This window comes from Prunus persica, chromosome G2 (genome assembly GCF_000346465.2).
Source record: "Prunus persica cultivar Lovell chromosome G2, Prunus_persica_NCBIv2, whole genome shotgun sequence".
Classification (NCBI taxonomy): Eukaryota; Viridiplantae; Streptophyta; class Magnoliopsida; order Rosales; family Rosaceae; genus Prunus; species Prunus persica.
Window position 1 is genome coordinate 18,223,843 of NC_034010.1, and position 17,206 is coordinate 18,241,048.

The following is a 17,206-nucleotide window of genomic DNA, read 5'->3' on the forward strand; positions in this document are numbered from 1 at the left end:
GATATGACTCGTGGACACCATGAAGAGATGAGGTGGCAAAATGTGGGCCCTGCGATAGGTCCACCTGGAACCGTTATGTTGGTTTCCATTTCACGGTTTTGCTAATCTGTCTTTTTCGGTGGGGCTTTAGTTTAGATCAGTCCCCTTCAAGGACCTAAAACAAAGTACCTAAAATACTTCTTTATGAAGTCAAAATGTCCATTTCAAGAGAAGAGTTGCCTTGTATGTGTGGGACCCACCACCTATGATCTTAAAAATTATAAAGAAATTGGATTTTTCTTCAGAATTTTTTTGTCTTTGGGTTTGGTACTAGAAATTTACATGAAAATATAATAATTGAAAGGAAGTCTTGAATGACATAGTTTGAGGCCAAGCTCTCAATATCATCACCAAAACAATGGATAGAGGACTTAAGAATCATCTATGCAAAAGCTAGTTTCTAAAATAATATTATAATATGTAATTATTTTAGTATTTTCGGCCAAAAATAATTATTATTTAGTATTTATAAGGAATAATAAATTTGCCTATTTGACCACAATCACATAACCAAAGAACATAACTTGTATTTTGTTCATTTTTTAGGGGACCTAAAAGGAAAACGGTTCGAAATTCGGCAAATAACACTGGCTTACCACATCAGTATTATAGTGTCATTTCTTCTTTTTTAAGAAAGAAAAATCTGGGTTGAGAAATTTTCTCACCATTCCAACATCAGCAACCTATTTTCCATTAGAGGAATTGTCATCTAATCCAACCCCGCCTAACATAGATTCTATTGCATCTTGTAAGACGTCAAGCCCTAACTAGTTTTGTATTAGGATCCGAAACCCAAAAGAGACCTATTTAACTGCTTGTAACTTTATACATAATTTGGTGTAACAGGACACTTCTCTATTGCAAGATTGGGTTTGGGTACTATCAACAAGACCTACCAATAAAGTAATATTTTCTTGATTTAAAAATTATAAATAAATAAATAAATAAAAAGCCAACATGAAGAACAGGATTGCTGGGAACTAGATATTTATGGGTAATCAATGTTGTATATGTAAATCAGTAACTTTTCTTATTCAATTACTGGACAAGTTTAAAATTGAATAATGTCTTTTTTTGGTCAAAAAATCATGTTCTTCTACTTGTATATTTGTTTATTTTTATTTTTTTTCTTATATGCAGAGCCCTCCAAAGTTAACAGGCCCAAAACTTCTTTTAAAGCATAGCCCAAATCTTCTTGTCTTCTTCGATTTCTCTCTTCCCCTGCTTTCAGACTTTATTGCTTGATTAAGTGTTTTGAGATGAGTGAGCAGAGACATTGTGCAAAATAAGCTGGTTGACTGTTCCAAGAATACCAGGTAATCATCATATTGTACAAGATGTATGTTCATGCAGGCTTGTGTTCAAATATGAACACCTTCCTTCCAGCCTCCTCAAAAACTGAAGGGAACCGTTGTTAATTGATCGGCATACTGGAACATGAATACATTCGACGAGGAGAGCGGACCAGTTCCGAGCTTCTGCCAACAGGAAGGCCTCCCACTCTCCTATAGCCTCAGTTTTCCCCTCTAGACAAGGTCCTCTATTTCCTGACTACTGTGGTCTAAGTTTAACTTTAAAGAATATGGAAACTGCGCTTCAAATAAGCAAGCATAAGGCTTTTAAAATTAAACAAAGACCATTGATCAAGATAGCCATAAGCTTCGACCACCTACTAAAGCTTCTTTCTCCTTCCCGGCTTGGCTTGAACGACTCCCATGGAGGCTGACCTCAAACATTGTAGCCCTGTTCCATTAATAGTGACATAAACATGTTCAACAAAAGCTTCATCCTCCAGCTGGTGGCTGGTGCTGAAAACACATTGTGAACAAAATATACTGAATTGGAAATAATGGGAATGGAACACAAAAGAGAAGACAAATGCAGCATGGATAAGCAAAACCCCTTTCCAAGTTTCAGAATGGATAAAGAGGTGTACATGTGCTTAAAAAATCACTTTTCTAGAAATACCTGAGACTACATCAAGCAGTAATTCAACAGGAATAGTAACAGAACATGTGTACAACGAACAAACAACACTTCGTTTCAACGATATAGATTCAATTCCAATTGCCACACTAATTTTATGAGAATTGCTTGAGGCTTGCACTGAGAAAATAGGGTTTTGGCATATGCCCAAATGCATGACTTGAAACAAGATATGAAATCATGCTGCTGAATTTGATAAACATATCAAGAAATCTAGACACATAAGTAAAGCATGTAGCAAGAATCACATGGCAATGAGAATATTTAGAAGGCACAAAACAAAACTTACTTTCAATAATATGAATCATTATAACTTCACTTGCTCCTCTACATTAAGATTATAAGTTAAGGATTATGATAAGAAAAAGGTCAAACACCAGCACAGTGGCTGAGAACCAGAAACTATCTCTTGTTATCATTACTTGAAATCTGATAAACATCTACAAGTCTCTCACAATGGAACAATCAAAGAAAGTTAAATCTTGACAATTTCCTAACGGTATCCTTATCATTACCGTGTTGGAAGTCCAAATCCACAGGTAATAATCATATTATACGTAGTTCATTTATACAACAAGCTGTAGTCTATGTGAGAGATGTCTCCAGACAAGTATTAAAAGATTTTCTGTATGAGAAACACTCAAACCAATGTTTTGGAGCAGCTGGGTGAATTCCAAAAGCCCGTGCTACAAATTTCTTTTCACTGGTAGCAATTATGCTGGCTATAGAGTAGCTTTTAGAATACAATCCCTTCTCTTTGAGCCAAACATAAAATCTATATCTGGGCTTGATCCGGTTCTCTAAGTCAAAACACAAAAATGCTGGAAAAATATTGAGGTACTCCAAAGAGGGTTTCATTTCCTCACTAATAAATTTTACTTTCGCTTCTAGAGATTCTGGGCTCTGATTCAGGATCTTCGGTGCTGTTCTTATCATCAAACAAAGCTTTGAGAATTCAATGCCTGTAGAAAGAAGGCTATCAAACCGCTTTTGTAGCTCACTGCTTCTGCCATGCAAACGGGCTAAGACCAGTAGAGTCAAAGGGTTCTCTCCAAACCCAATGCCATGCAAAAAATTCAATTTTGTCAATGTATGAATGGGTGTTGACGAAGATTGGATCCTCTCCAATCCATCACTAAATTCTTTCGCAGTGTCTTCATCAAGATCACTGATTACATAATTAGCTAACAATTGATGTTCATTCTTAATCTTAGTGAAGAACCATTCATGAAGATCCAGAGCCCTCACTAGATGTGGTAAATTTGCCATTTTATTTCTTCCCATGGCATGAGGGTATTTTTCACTCACAGCCTCTAATTCTTTCACGTCCAATCCGAAATGTTTCAACAATCCCAATGCTGATATCAATGGTGTTTCCAGATCAAGGTTTAAAATCTCTGGACTTTGAAGAAGCAACAAACCTACATCCTCCTTCCTAACACCAAACTTACAAAAGTACTTTGCTTTCTGGAACAAAACCTCTGCTGGGCATTCAAGAAAAACATCTTTCCTCCTACCCAGAAATTCCCCTATCTTCCCATTCTCACCACCCAAATCGTAAAACACCCGAACTTTCTTACAAACCTCATACCAAGACTCCACATTTGCCTCAGCAGAATTTTCAATATCAAACTCCACAAAAACCCCTTTCAAATCATCAAACAATGCCACAACATCACCACCCAGATCACCCTCCAGGCTCAACAAATACGGGAAAGCCAGGCACATACCCACAACTGAATGATTACCAAATCCATATTCCTTAAACCTACTAAGCCTAGCTTTTAACACCTTTGAACTCTCTCTAAAAATAGAAAGCTCCTCTTCATACAACTTCCCTAACATATTCCAAGGAAACCCAAATGCAGAAAGTTCACAAGCAGCATCCAAAACAGTCCCATCTTCAGAGAGGAAGTACTTGTTGGGAGGCACAAAGTGACAAACTTGACTGTAATCTATGCCAATGCTTTCAAAGAAAAACTCAAATTCATTGATGGGGTGGTACCTGAGGAACCTCTGGATGCGATTTGAGAAACTCGGGGCCGAAAAATCGACCCTTTTGATGATATTGGTGAGGGAGAACCGGCAGTTCTTGCTAATGTGCTCGGCGGATGGGAAGGAGAAGCCCCTGGTGCCGTGGAGGTAGTCGGTGAGGACCTTCTGGGCTCGCTCGACGGCTTCGGACTTGTACTTGTGGGGGACATTGGAGAGTTTAGGGAGCCTTGTGCTGGTTTTGGTGGCAGTGGAGAAGTGATGGGAAAGTAGGGTGTAGAGAGATTTGGGGAGGGACATGTTCAAAGGGTTTTTCAGAAAATACGAGTTTTATGGGAGAAACATAAGAAACAACTTTCATAAACCCCCATCTTTATTTGGGTTAAAATTTGGCACTCTCAAAAAAAAAAAAAAAAAAAATTTACTCTCGATTGTCTGCCATCAAATGTAAGTTTCTTTTGCTTTTTTGGATCAAGAAAATAACAATAACAAGTAAAATTACTTTTTGCATAGAATAAACCAGTTTTTTTTAAATATTTATAGAAGGGCAAAGTTTACCTCATATTTCTTTTCTTTGTCACTAAAAAGTCAATCTGTAAACTCATTCTAATCCTAACACATTACCTCACCCTCTTTCAACACGTAAGCCAACTCTAAGGATTTCATAGGCCTTCTTCAACCCATGAGGGGCTAAATCCAAATTTTCCCCCTTCAACTCTCCAATGTCCCCCACAAGTACAGAGAACCGGATCAAGCCTATATATTCAAAACAAAACAAAACATGAGCTTATTCAAATGTTGTCGTTGGATTCCAACTGTAACTACACAATTGAGCGACACGTGGCGGCGAAGAAGAAGACAAAAGCAGCAGCAAATCTGGTGCTGGGGCTTACGTCAGAATCTCTTCACATGTAGTTTGTTTTAGATGTAGGTGGGCTCCACCAAAATTTTTGGGTCCAAGCAATACTTGGACTGGTATTTGGGTTCAAGTTTGGGTTTTCCCAAATTTTGGCCTATTCATTTTGTTGGGTTGGGAGATGTTTTGGACAAATATTTTGGGTTTAGCCCCTTGGGTTGAAGATGACCTTACCTCACATTTCTAATTTGTCTCATTCCCTTCCTTCCTACATTTTCTCTTCATGCCCTAATCATATGGAAACTTTTTATTTATTGATATTAATATTGCTGGATGTGTAAAGGACTTATGATTCAAGTGGTTGTTTAGATAAATTGGGAGTTCAATGCAAGCTCAATGTGATATACTTTTACGAAATATGGTTTCAAATAAACTCACCCAACGCTCGAACTTGAAAAATAAATCTTACGACATATAAATCAATTGATATATATTGGAAATTTTTAACAGGCCGAGGGGGCAAATCGAAAGAAGGTCATCAATTTAGGGGCAACTGCTAAACTTTTTCCTACATATTCATATAAAAATAAGTTCAAATAAGGGATTTATTACTTCATGAAAAGCAAGAGAAACTTTGTTACAATCCATTTGTGCAAAGTATTCAAACCATTAATACAAGTGCTAGTGAGCATCTGACTTTGTTACAATTGATACTTATGTGTTTAGCATGTGACTTTGTTACAATTGATACATGTGTTAAGCATATGTCTTTGTTACAAGGAAGGAAAACTTTGTTATAGTCCATGCTTGGATATCTAAAACATTTGTCTCCTTCATTGTTTACTCATTGTGATGCATCAACATTTGGTGTGAATCTTGTGTCTTTGCTAAAAGTCATGCTAAGTTTGCTACTAATGGAAAGAAGTGCGTCGTTACTTTTGTTGATGATTGTATCCGATTAATTAGAGTTTATTTGATGGCAAATAATTGGTTCAAAATTATCAAATTCATAAATTCCTAAATGGGTTCAAATTAAAAAAAATCCTTTAAATCCAAATCAAAGCCACACAAACTCAACTAGTGAAGTACGCTAATTATAATTTCACAAAGAATACATAGACAATCTAGCATCCTAATAGACGTCACTGCAATCAAATTTGAATCACTGTTCCAATGGAATGAGTTGAATGAAGGGCAATGTACCTCATATACGAGTTTAATCATACTGATAACTACCCAGCAAAAAGGCAAGACTGACCAGTCCTGACTGAGGAGTTCTGGTAAGGTGAGAAGGTATATAACAAAAACCAAAGGGTCAAACATGTAATTTTACTTGAACTACAAAACCCTTTCAGCCTATACGGCTAACATCCCTTTCACGATCAATTTTATTTCCGCCGACCGAAACAAAACATAACCCAAAAAAAACAGAAACAGAAACTCAAACCAAAATGGCGCAACCAGGCCAACTGCCCATACACCCCCAAATCCAAATGCCACCTACCACCCTAATACCCATACCCGGATCCGAACCCGCCCAATCAGCGGCCCTGAAGCGCCGCCGAGAGGACGAGTATCCTCCGGTGTTGGCCGGGCCGGAGCCCCAGGAACCCGGGGCCAAGCGCCGCGCCAAGGCCCAAGACGTCATCTTCAGAATCGTTGTTCCGTCGAGGCAGATCGGCAAGGTCATAGGCAAAGAGGGGTGTCGAATCCAGAAGATTCGCGAAGAGACCAAGGCCAATATCAAAATCGCCGACGCCATCGCTGTGTGTAACTCTCTCCTCGATTTCTTTTCTTTAGGGTTTCGTAATTTTTTTTTACTGTTGTTTTGGGTTTTGAATTTTTTTTGCCCTTTTTGCAGAGGCACGAGGAGCGTGTGATTATAATAAGTTCGAAGGATAGTGATAACGCGAGTACTGATGCCGAGAAGGCGCTGCAGCAAATAGCTGGGTTGATTCTGAAGGTGATCAATATTGTTATTTTGTGCTTTCTTGGTTGTTACGGTCATTATGGTCAGGTTGATATTTTTTGGTTGTTATGGTCAGGTTGATATTTCTTGGTTGTTATGGTCATTATGGTCAGGTTGATATTATGAAATTGCAGGGTTCAAATTTCTTGCCTGATAGTAATCTTATGACTTAATTGGATTGAATGAAGCATTCAAGCTGTTATCTTTTATAGTACGCTTGAAACCATATGTATAATTGCAGATAGTATTAAGTTTTCAGTTTTATGGTCTGGTTGACAATCACATCTATATTGTATAGAGGTTATTTGTGCTGAAAGTTGAGTCTTTACCTGCAAAAAGCTGCTACAAACGACCTCTCAGTTATTTCACCACCTGCTTGTTATCTTGAGGCATCTTAATTTTAGGTAGTTTTCGCCATGTAAAGAAATAATCACAACTACTAAGTGCTAAAATTTGATGTGTTTCAATTGGATTTTCAGAGTCCTTGTGTTTCTAGCTTAAAAGGGTTAAGAGGTGATTTTGGGTTTGTGAATTTTATAATGAAATGAATGATTTCTAAATGTATGCTATTAACAGGAAGATGATAGTGGTGCTGAGGCAGCAAAAGTTGGTGCAGGACATGTGGCAGCCAATACCATTAGACTTTTGATTGCTGGGTCCCAAGCAGGTTCATTAATTGGGATGTCTGGCCAGAATATTGAGAAATTGCGGAACTCCTCTGGTGCCACGATCACAATTCTTGCTCCAAATCAGTTGCCTTTGTGTGCATCTGCCCATGAATCTGATCGAGTGGTACAGGTGAGTTTGTCAGCATTTTGAATTCAAAATGGTGATGTGGCTTTTGGTACTTTTCGTTATTTGAGATTGTTGGTTGATCTTGATATGTAAGATTGAAAAACATTTTTGTGTTAACGGTTTGGCTTTATCTTACAGAACCTGTACTTAGTTTTGGCTCTACTATTTTTTCTCTATCAAGGTTGACTGATAATTGACGTTATTATTAGGTATCAGGTGATGTGCCTGCTGTTCTGAAGGCTTTGGAAGAGATTGGTGATCAACTAAGGTTACATTAAATTCTTGTTTACATGGTGTTCCGAACTATTCTTGCTCATTCTTCTTTTCTGAAGTCAATTTGCTTGACCTTCTATCAATTTAATGTTGTTTAGAGAAAACCCACCCCGACAAGTGATTTCCATCAGTCCAGCATATAACTATACAACAATTCGACCACCTCAAGTTCAACCGTACATGGACCCAACTTCAGGTTATTCCACACTTTCCATATAAAAATAACTAAACATTACAAACGCCACCTTATTCGGTTCTATCAAGTTTTAATTTTTTGTCTCATAACCACATCATCTTTAGGACAACCAATCTTGCAGCTGAATATATAACCTTCGAGATGGTGATATCGGAAACACTAGTTGGTGGGTTGATTGGTAGATGCGGCTCCAACATTCAAAGGATCAGAAATGAGTCTGGAGCAATGATCAAGGTGGGCTGGGTTTTATCGTTGAGCATTTATAAGCAGTGTCCCTGGTTTAAAGTGGTCATTCTCATTTATAGTTCTCAATCATTTGGTTTTTCCTGTGAATTACTTTGTGTTTTATGGTAGCTAATATGGTTTTGTGTTTTGTAGGTTTATGGCGGGAAAGGTGCGCAAAAACATAGGCAAATTCAGTTTTGCGGTAGTGCACAACAGGTTATCCATATTTTTTTTTTTGGTACCTTTCTTGCCAATTTGTTGTAAAAACCATCACTGAGTCAGTGAAAAATGTTGTGTTAAAGCCACTGTAGCATGGACTGAGGACTGAGTGATGGATTGTAGTTTGTCATTTATCTAAGCGCCATCATTAAGAAAACAGAAAATTGAAAGAATAAATTTTATACAAATTCTTGTCCAGAAATAAAGTCGTTTTTAGTAACTAGTTCCACTTTAGATTATTTAATAAATTGTTGCCAAGAGAGTGCTTGCAGTTGGGTGGTGTTGGGCTGAATGTTATCTTTTTAACCTTCCATATTTCAGAACACTACCAACAAGTTAAATTAATTTTTGAAATGCAAACTTTGTAATTTGAAAAGGCTCAGGTTGCTTAGTCGAGAAGCAAGTATGCTGGTATTTTATTTATTTATTTAAAATATATGGACTTTTCATTCACACAAAATCTTTGGTTGTGTACCAGGTGGCACTGGCAAAGCAGAGGGTTGATGAGTACATATATTCTCAGCTGATACAACAAGCTGGTGCTCAACAGCCAGCGTAAGTTTCCTGCGTTAATGCTTTTTTCTTTTTATCCACGTCTCCATTCAGCTGTCACATGTTGCTAGCATATATAACATGATTCTAGAAGAGTGATATTGTCGTCCTCTCTCTCTCTCTCTCTCTCTCTCTCTCCAAACTTCTTACCGAGGATGTATAAGTTTAGTTGCTCTATTTAGCCTATTTCTAATCTAATACAGATGTTCTATCCTCAGTTTACAGTGAAAGATGAAGCAGGAAATTCAGATATTCGTCTTCCGTCTCTACATTCAGCACCACATAATCTGTTCCTGTTAACCGCTGACCCTCAGTGCTTCATAGCGAATTTATGAATGTGAGTCATGCAGTTGGATTGCCTGGAAAAAATGATGTACCAGATCATGGAAATTTGGCAATATACAGTAAATCTTGTTTGTAATGATTGCGTTTGCAAGATATTTGAAGGAGGTCAAAATCTTTTAGATGTCCGAGTGTTACTTGTAAATTCATAAGGCTTTAAAAGATAGGTCTGGTGTTTGTGCATTTTGTTGGGTTAAGAATTCAAATGAAGTTGGTCATTTGAGGATGACAATATAAATAAACAGTAAAACCTTCGTAAGGGAAACTAAGTACAGATCTTTCAGCATAAAAACCAAGGCTTTCAATTGAAGAAACTCAACAGGGTCTTTGTATATTAAATTACTTCCATAAAATTCTGAAACTTTACCCTTTTTTCTCTTCTCTACAAGAAAATTCATGATTTGAATGGCCGAATAAATATAGTAGTATGATAAATGTAGTGCATATGTACACCATTTCTATTTGTTGCTTGAGCAATAGACAGGTTCTTTCCAAGTGAAACTTGTTAACGACAAAAGCAGCATGATGCCAACAAGAGGAAAACCATAAATCTATTGTCATGCTACTATAAGCTAACCATAAATCAACAACACAAGGTTGTGCCTCTTGTGGTTCCATTAGAGCATCCAAAGTTCGTTGTATAAGTTGGAAAAAAGAAAGAAGAGAGCGGTCTAGTGATACTTCTTTCTCAATATTGAAAGAGGTCCCAGCCAATTCGAAAAAATCATTCCCCAATGATTGAAAATAAAGAGGTATTGTAATATTAGTTGGAAAGTTAAGAATTTTTTTAATTTTATTTAAGTATTTGAGATTGAATGATATTTCCTTTTAGTGATATTTCTTTTTTCAATATTAATAAAAAAAGTTATTTATCTATATATATAAAGCAAAAGGCAGAGAATGGTGAAACATTCAAAATACCAGAAAATGCCCTTGGTTAATGCAAAAATTAAGAATTGAAATTATTAATTAAATGAGGATAATATGGTAAATTCACAATTTTTCGTATTAAAAAAATTAAAATTAAAAGAAAATTCAGATAATGGATCCTATTTTTATGGAACACAAATATCCATTATCTTTTTTAATTCTAAAATAAATTTAATTTTTTTTTTAAAAAAAACCTCTCGCATGCGCGGAAGCGCGTGCAGAGAGGCTAGTATATATATAAAGCAAAAAGCAGAAAATGGTGAAACATTCAAAATGCCAGAAAATATCCTTGATTAATGCAAACATTAAGAATTGAAATTATTAATTGAATGATGATAATATAGTAAATTTACATTTTTTTATATATTTAAATTAAATTAAATTAAAATTAAAATCAGATATTAGATTCCATTTTTATAGAACACAACTATTCACTATTTTTTTTAATTCTAAAATAAATTTAAAATTTTTTGAAAAAAGTCACTCACAAACGCGGAAGCGAGGTTAGTTTACTTTTAAATTTCATTTCAAAAAGTTGCGTTTGAATATCACAATGCTCGGACAAAAGAAATGGAAACATTGTCGGTGCCAAAGCCCAAACAGAAAAACAAAGATTAAACGCTGAAAAAAGCCTAAACAAGCGCGAGAGAGAGAGAGAGAGAGAGATATATATAAATAGAGAACCTTGGGGCAGATGGAAAGATAAGAGCCGTCAGTCTCACTATCACCAGTCCACCCTGCAGCTCAGAGCAACCAACAACCGATCAGTGAGAGTGGAAATATTACATCAACTTTTCATGGATGTAGTAATTATCATGTCTTCTTGAGTTTCAGAGGCGATGATACTTGCCAGACTTTTACCGACCACCGCTCCATAGCCTTGGTCAACGCCATGTAAGCCGGTAAGCAATCTATATTTATTCGGCCAAGCCCTTACAGCCTGTGTGGAAGTGAATCTATGCTTATATGTTATTCCTAATTTCTATTGAGCTTAGTGCCTGCTTATTATAGATCTACTTATAATTAGAAGAAATTCATGTTTAAGAGGATCAGAAAGTTCCCAGAGTACTAATTCAGAATTTGGCTCTCTTTGTTTTGATCAGTGGGTGAAGCTTAAAAGCATAGCTTATGATGGAGAAGATGTGTTGGATGAAATCAATTGTGAAGTTCTTCGGCATAAAGTAGAATTGGAGAACCATACAAAGAAAAAGGTACTAATCTTTCTTTCTGCCTCCGATCCCACTTCGTTTCGTCAGAAAATGAAACATAGAAGGAAGTCTATGAACCCATCTTTGGTGAGTGAGGCATCTTTCATTGGACTAGTTGATAAGAAAAAACACAAAGATGCAACCCTTCAAGCAATAGAGGACACAGAAAGCAACTCATTCTTTGGTAAGGATGAATGCATCGTTGGAAGAAAGGAGGAAGTGTCAAGTATAGTTGCAACCTTGATTATCTCCAACAGTCAAGAGAGTATTTTGGTTATTGTAGGAATGGGTGGTGTAGGAAAGATAACTTCACATAGGTTAGTGTACAATGAACCTGACCGAGAAAAGATATGTCGTAGTCCTTGATGACATTTGGAACAAAAATGAACAAAAATGGAATAGTTTGATGAGTTGTTTGTCAAAACTCCATTTCGCTCGGGGGATCACCAAGATTGTCACTAAACCTTCTATGAAACAATGTTTTGCATATTGCTCAATGTTCATGAAAGATTTCAATTGGTGAGTTGAAACACTTGAGGTATTTGGATGTTTCTAGAACCAGTATCAAAGCACTTTTCAATTCTATTGGAAAATTTTGTAATCTACAAACATTGAGGATGACATATTGTTTCTCACTTGAAGAGTTTCCAAAGAAACTGCAAAATTTGATCAACTCGAGGCACATTTAGTTTGATGGACATATGAGATTTCCTGTTGGTGTGGGGTGACCAACTAATCTCCAAATATTATCTAAAGTTACAGAAATGGGAGGGGTTGGGAAATATGTGCAACATGAAGAAGAAGCATTGAAAGAAAATTTAGTGGGAAAGACAAACATATACATTTGAAGATTTGTAAGGGACCCAAATAGTATAAGGAGCGACAAGGAGGATAATGTACCAGAAGGCCTCTAACCGCACCCTAATTTGGAAATTTTAGAGATGGATTATTTCATGGTCGCTACATTTCCATCATCGATGATCATGAGTTTGTCGTTGCCAACTCTCAGTCATCTACTTAATCTCAAACATCTTGAGATTAATAGATGGATAACTTTAAAACGTGTGGCAGCTAAGTTTTATGGATATGATGTAGTAGTTATGAGCAAGGAGACAGGGGCTTTGTTTCCAGTCTTGAAGACATTCAAATTAGTGAATGGGCCACAGAACCCCATCTCTCCTGAGGATTTGAAGATAACTTAGTGAATTGAGGGTTGAAGCATGTGATCGATTCACGAGTCTACCAGTGAACCAGAATCCCATACTTCCCTATGACTCAGAATTTACGGTATTCCAGATGACAGAGAATACATGATATGGTTAAACCATTGGAAGTTGGAGAATCACTAGAAGGTGGCGACACAGTGGTTGTTTGAGAACCTCCGATTGAGGTAAAGGAGTGTGGCATCCAGCTAATAGTGCAGGAGCAAGAAGAGAATATGAATACGCAACATGACACCAGGGATCCTTCTTATGCAAGTGTCATTGATGGAGATTTGGCTCAAGACGAGCCAGGAACATACTTGCTCTTCCCTAGATGGAAGCCAATAACAGATCTGATTTGGTTCGATAATCTCTTTGGGGCCTCTGATGAAGATACAGGTGTGGTGTTTACTAACACATTTTATTTTACTCCAACTATTTCTGAACAAAAGAGAGAATATAAAACAATGACACCCCAGATAAATTAGCATCATGATGTATTTTTATTTTAATCTAAGCTGTTGATAGTTAATGCAACATGCCTGAAACACTTCTGTTTCATTTCAAAAGATTTCCTCTAGTGTTTGGGAATTTTTCTTTTATTTGTATATGTTTTTAAGAGAACAGCAACCGGATGATCAAAAGCTTGTTTATCAATGGTCCTCTTTTTTTTCCTTCTTTTTTTCAAAATTGTATTTTTCGTGTTCAGAATCTCGGGCTGTATGAACGTAGGTTAAATTATGATTTTTTTAATTTGTAACAATGTCATTTTGGTGATGCCATAGGAATCATTCTGTTCTGGTTGCAGACTGATGATTTGTGTCAATAACGACAAGCATAAACTTAAGCATTCTGCTTGGAAAATCTCTCATATATGTACTTGTTCAGTAAGACTATTCAATTCAAAAAGGAAACTTACAATTTTGTTATAAGGGTTTGAGTTGCCTCCATAATTAGAAAACTATACAATTTTGCTCAAACTATGGTGCAAAATATTGGTCAAATTGGTTGCTTTGGTAATGGGCCTGAAAATAATTCTGCCACCATAAAATAATCAACAAAGGATTGTCAAAAAGGGATAATCTGCGTATAGGGTAAGGTTTTCCCGACAGTCCTTTTCGTCAAGCTCAACAAAAGAAATTATGAGGCCATCTTTTATCAAAAGGCTGACAATATACCTTTCTTTTGCATGAGAGCTGCACTTTAACTGTTCGTTCTTCGTTTTCACATCATAAGGCTCTTGAAGGCTCTAAAAACATGTAAGGGGCTGTTTGGTATTCAATTTGAATACAATTTTTTAAACTCAAACACAGAATTTGAGTCCAAAATAAAGAAAGCTTGTTTCGTAGCTCTATTTTTAAAAACTCTAACTCAAGGACAACTCAAAAATACCATAATCATTAAAAACAAAAAATATATGTTTTTTCAGTTTTTTTTCTAACAACCCACAGTGCCTCTGATACAACACTTCAGTTTATGCTCCTACCTATTATCTGGATATACCAAGAAAGATGTACGGTCTAATGAGGCTACTACGAAGTATTTACTCATGGGTGGGGCAAGCTCTTCTATTCTGCTCTCTCTCTCTCTCTCTCTCTCTCTCTCTCTCTCTCTCTCTTTATTTAGATTTCTAAACAAGGGCGGATTTACACTTGGGCTGGAGTGGGCTCCAGCCAAGTGCTGAATTTTTTATTTTTTAATTTTTTATATTAATTTTTTTTTTGTGTGTGTGTGTAGTTTTAATAGTCTAGCCCTCTATTTAAAATAAGCCCAACTCTCTATGTAGAAATAAGCCCATTCTTGAAGCATATGGGAAATAATAAACATGCAATCCATAACTTATATAAATTTGATTAGAAGCAAACATCAGAAATTTTCTTCTAGCCACTCAAAACGCCATATTTGAACCTTCAGAGCCTAGAATAAATAGCTCTCCCCCTCTAAAAAATTGTACCAACCTATCTTCAGTGGGTTCATCAATCTTGGTATGTTTTTTTTTTTTTTAATTTTAATACTCAATTTCCAATTTTAATTGTTGTTGTTAAGTTTTTATGATTTAAGGTTCGGGTGAAAACTTTTGGGGATTGTTATATATGTTTTATTTTTGCAACTTAAATTATTAATTAGTATATATGATTTTTCGTGTCTAGTATTTCTCGTTAGGATATCATGTCACATGATGATAATAGACCAACAAAGAGAGCAAAAACTATTCTTCAAAAAAAAAAGGGTAAAGATAACAAGGATACACACACCTTCTGCATATAATGTTGATACTTCAATTCCTGAGGAACTTTCTCAACTCGGATCTCAAGTAGTTGAACAATGTGTTTGATTTGGTATTTATTTATATTTTGTACTTCTTTGTGTTATATTTGCTCGTAATGTGGCCTGTTTGATTTATAAAATTTTATTCACATTTTTGTTTCATGAGGAAAAAAAAAAAGTCTTATAATATATCTCCTGTTAAAAAAAAAAGAAAAAAAGAAGCCAAATCCTATTAAAATTCCTGGGTCCGCCATTGTTTCCAAACATTTCCGGCATAATCAACATTGCAATGATAGTCAGTTTAAGGTTTTCTTTATACTTGAGTCGACGGCTAAAAGTGACTGGAGGTGGCCAAATTTTAAGGTTTTCCGGCCAAAGGTTTTCGTTATACTTGAGTCTCTCTCTCTCCTCCTGTCAGTATTTAATTTTCACATCTCTCCTCTCATAGACACCACAAAGGGCAGTTTGTTTATGAAAATTTTTCACCCTCTTCCATGGCTCTTGTGAGAAAAACTCAAGGGGAAACCTCCTCTTCCAGTACTATGTGTCCTTCTCATCGATGCAGTAGTTATCACGTGTTCATGAGTTTCAGAGGCAAAGACATGTAATGCCTACAAGAGCAAAATAAGCATAAAACTAATTATATTGGATTGGATTGGATTCTCATAAGCAAATTTGTCATCCGATCTAATCATGTTGGTTTTGAAAATTACGGATCCAATCTAATCCACCAAATCATCGAAACCAATTGAAATTAAATTAAATTTAATTGGATTGTCGGATTGAACAGATTGGATTCAATCTTGTACACCCATAACAATCAGCATAAGTTTCCCGGGTTAATGCTTGTGTCCTTTTATCCACGTCTCCATTTGGCTGTCACATATTGGTAGCGTATATAACACGATTCTCTCTCTCTCTCTCTCTCTGTCTGTCTGTCTGTATATATCCCACTATTTAGCCTATTTCTAATATAATGCAGATGAATCCTCAGTTTACAGTGAAAGATGAAGCAGGAAATTCAGATCTCCGTCTTCCTTCTCTACATTCAGCACGACATAATCATTTCCTGTTAACCGCTGACCCTCAGTGCTGTTGGAAAAACAATAATCAATGACTATTTAAAATAATTATATATTAACAATATCAACAAAATAAATACTAACTGTAATACAAAATACAGTAAACAATAACAAATACAACAAACTTGGATTCGAGATAGAGGCTTGAAGATTTGATGCAATGTCCAGTAATTTCACCCATTCTCGGTGCTTGAAGTTCTATATGCTTGTAGAATGCTTTTTCTCTTTTTTGTGTGTCAAACGAATGAGGCTTTGTTTGATTCAGTCCTGATCTCTTGGACCACAGGAGTCCAAGAGATTGTGGTCACTCACCGTTGGATATTAATCTAATGGTTCAAAAAAGTTTCTTAAAAGGAGTTCAAGATTGAGTGAACCGTTGAATTTACATCCAACGGTGAGTGACCACAAATATCTTGGACTCCTGTGGTCCAAGAGATCGGGACTGTTGTTTGATTTAAATTTGTTGTTTGATTTAAATAAACTTATGAAACCTTATCAGAAGAGTCACAACGATTAGAAAATTAAATATTATATAATTTTATATAATATTCAAAGCCCAAATCGTTTTTGAAGCCCAATTGGCTTCCACTTGGCCTACTTCTATTTACTAAGTGTGGGACTTCCACACTTAATAAAGATCTCACTCTTTCTACTTCCTATTAATGTGGGACAAATGTTCTTGAATTTCATTCAAACTTCCAATAAGTGCTTCATAGCAAATTTATGAATGTGTGTGTCATGCAGTTGGATTGCCTGGAAACAGTGATGTACCAGATCTTGGAAATTTGGCAATATACAGTAAATCTTGTTTGTAATGGTTGCGTTTGCAAGATATTTGAAGGTCACAATCTTTTAGATGCATAAATCCTAGTGTTATTTATAAATTCAGAAGGCTTTAAAAGACAGGTCTGGTGTGTGCATTAGTTGGGTGAAGAATTCAAACGAAGCTGGTCATTTGATGGTTCCAGCATTTTGGTCAGCGGGAGGATGACAATATAAAATGCGGAGTTGAGCACAAAAACCAAACAGATATTTCAGCATAAAAACCAAGGCTTTCAATTGAAGAAACTCA

At 36.1% G+C, this 17,206-nt stretch overlaps 2 protein-coding genes and 1 long non-coding RNA gene across 4 annotated transcripts; 2 read left to right on the forward strand and 1 right to left on the reverse strand.

Annotated features, from left to right (window-relative positions):
- On the reverse strand, window positions 2,415-4,704 carry LOC18770487 (transcription termination factor MTEF18, mitochondrial). The gene has a single exon (XM_007204518.2). It carries the CDS (start codon window positions 4,315-4,317, stop codon window positions 2,611-2,613), a length of 1,707 nt encoding a protein of 568 aa, XP_007204580.1. The 5' UTR covers window positions 4,318-4,704; the 3' UTR covers window positions 2,415-2,610.
- On the forward strand, window positions 6,209-9,700 carry LOC18771591 (flowering locus K homology domain). 2 transcript variants are annotated; one of them, XM_020558613.1, is made up of 9 exons: window positions 6,209-6,639; window positions 6,735-6,836; window positions 7,419-7,640; window positions 7,847-7,905; window positions 8,009-8,106; window positions 8,228-8,340; window positions 8,485-8,547; window positions 9,029-9,105; window positions 9,328-9,700. In XM_020558613.1, exons 1-9 carry the CDS (start codon window positions 6,325-6,327, stop codon window positions 9,335-9,337), a joined length of 1,059 nt encoding a protein of 352 aa, XP_020414202.1. In that variant the 5' UTR covers window positions 6,209-6,324; the 3' UTR covers window positions 9,338-9,700. The 2 variants fall into 2 exon arrangements, with proteins under 2 accessions (XP_020414202.1, XP_007202182.2); XM_007202120.2 differs by having other exon boundaries at window positions 6,214-6,639; window positions 9,321-9,700.
- On the forward strand, window positions 10,952-13,447 carry LOC109947190. Its single transcript, XR_002270138.1, has 2 exons — window positions 10,952-11,276; window positions 11,478-13,447. It is a non-coding gene; the product is annotated as an uncharacterized LOC109947190 (long non-coding RNA).

Bases quoted from the DNA above. Each gene is read 5' to 3' on its own strand.
- LOC18770487 (XM_007204518.2), bottom strand. From the start codon at position 4,317: ATGTCCCTCCCCAAATCTCTCTACACCCTACTTTCCCATCACTTCTCC.
- LOC18771591 (XM_020558613.1), top strand. From the start codon at position 6,325: ATGGCGCAACCAGGCCAACTGCCCATACACCCCCAAATCCAAATGCCA. The intron at 6,640-6,734 runs GTGTGTAACTCT...CCCTTTTTGCAG, and splicing joins AAATCGCCGACGCCATCGCT to AGGCACGAGGAGCGTGTGAT. The intron at 6,837-7,418 runs GTGATCAATATT...TGCTATTAACAG, and splicing joins TAGCTGGGTTGATTCTGAAG to GAAGATGATAGTGGTGCTGA.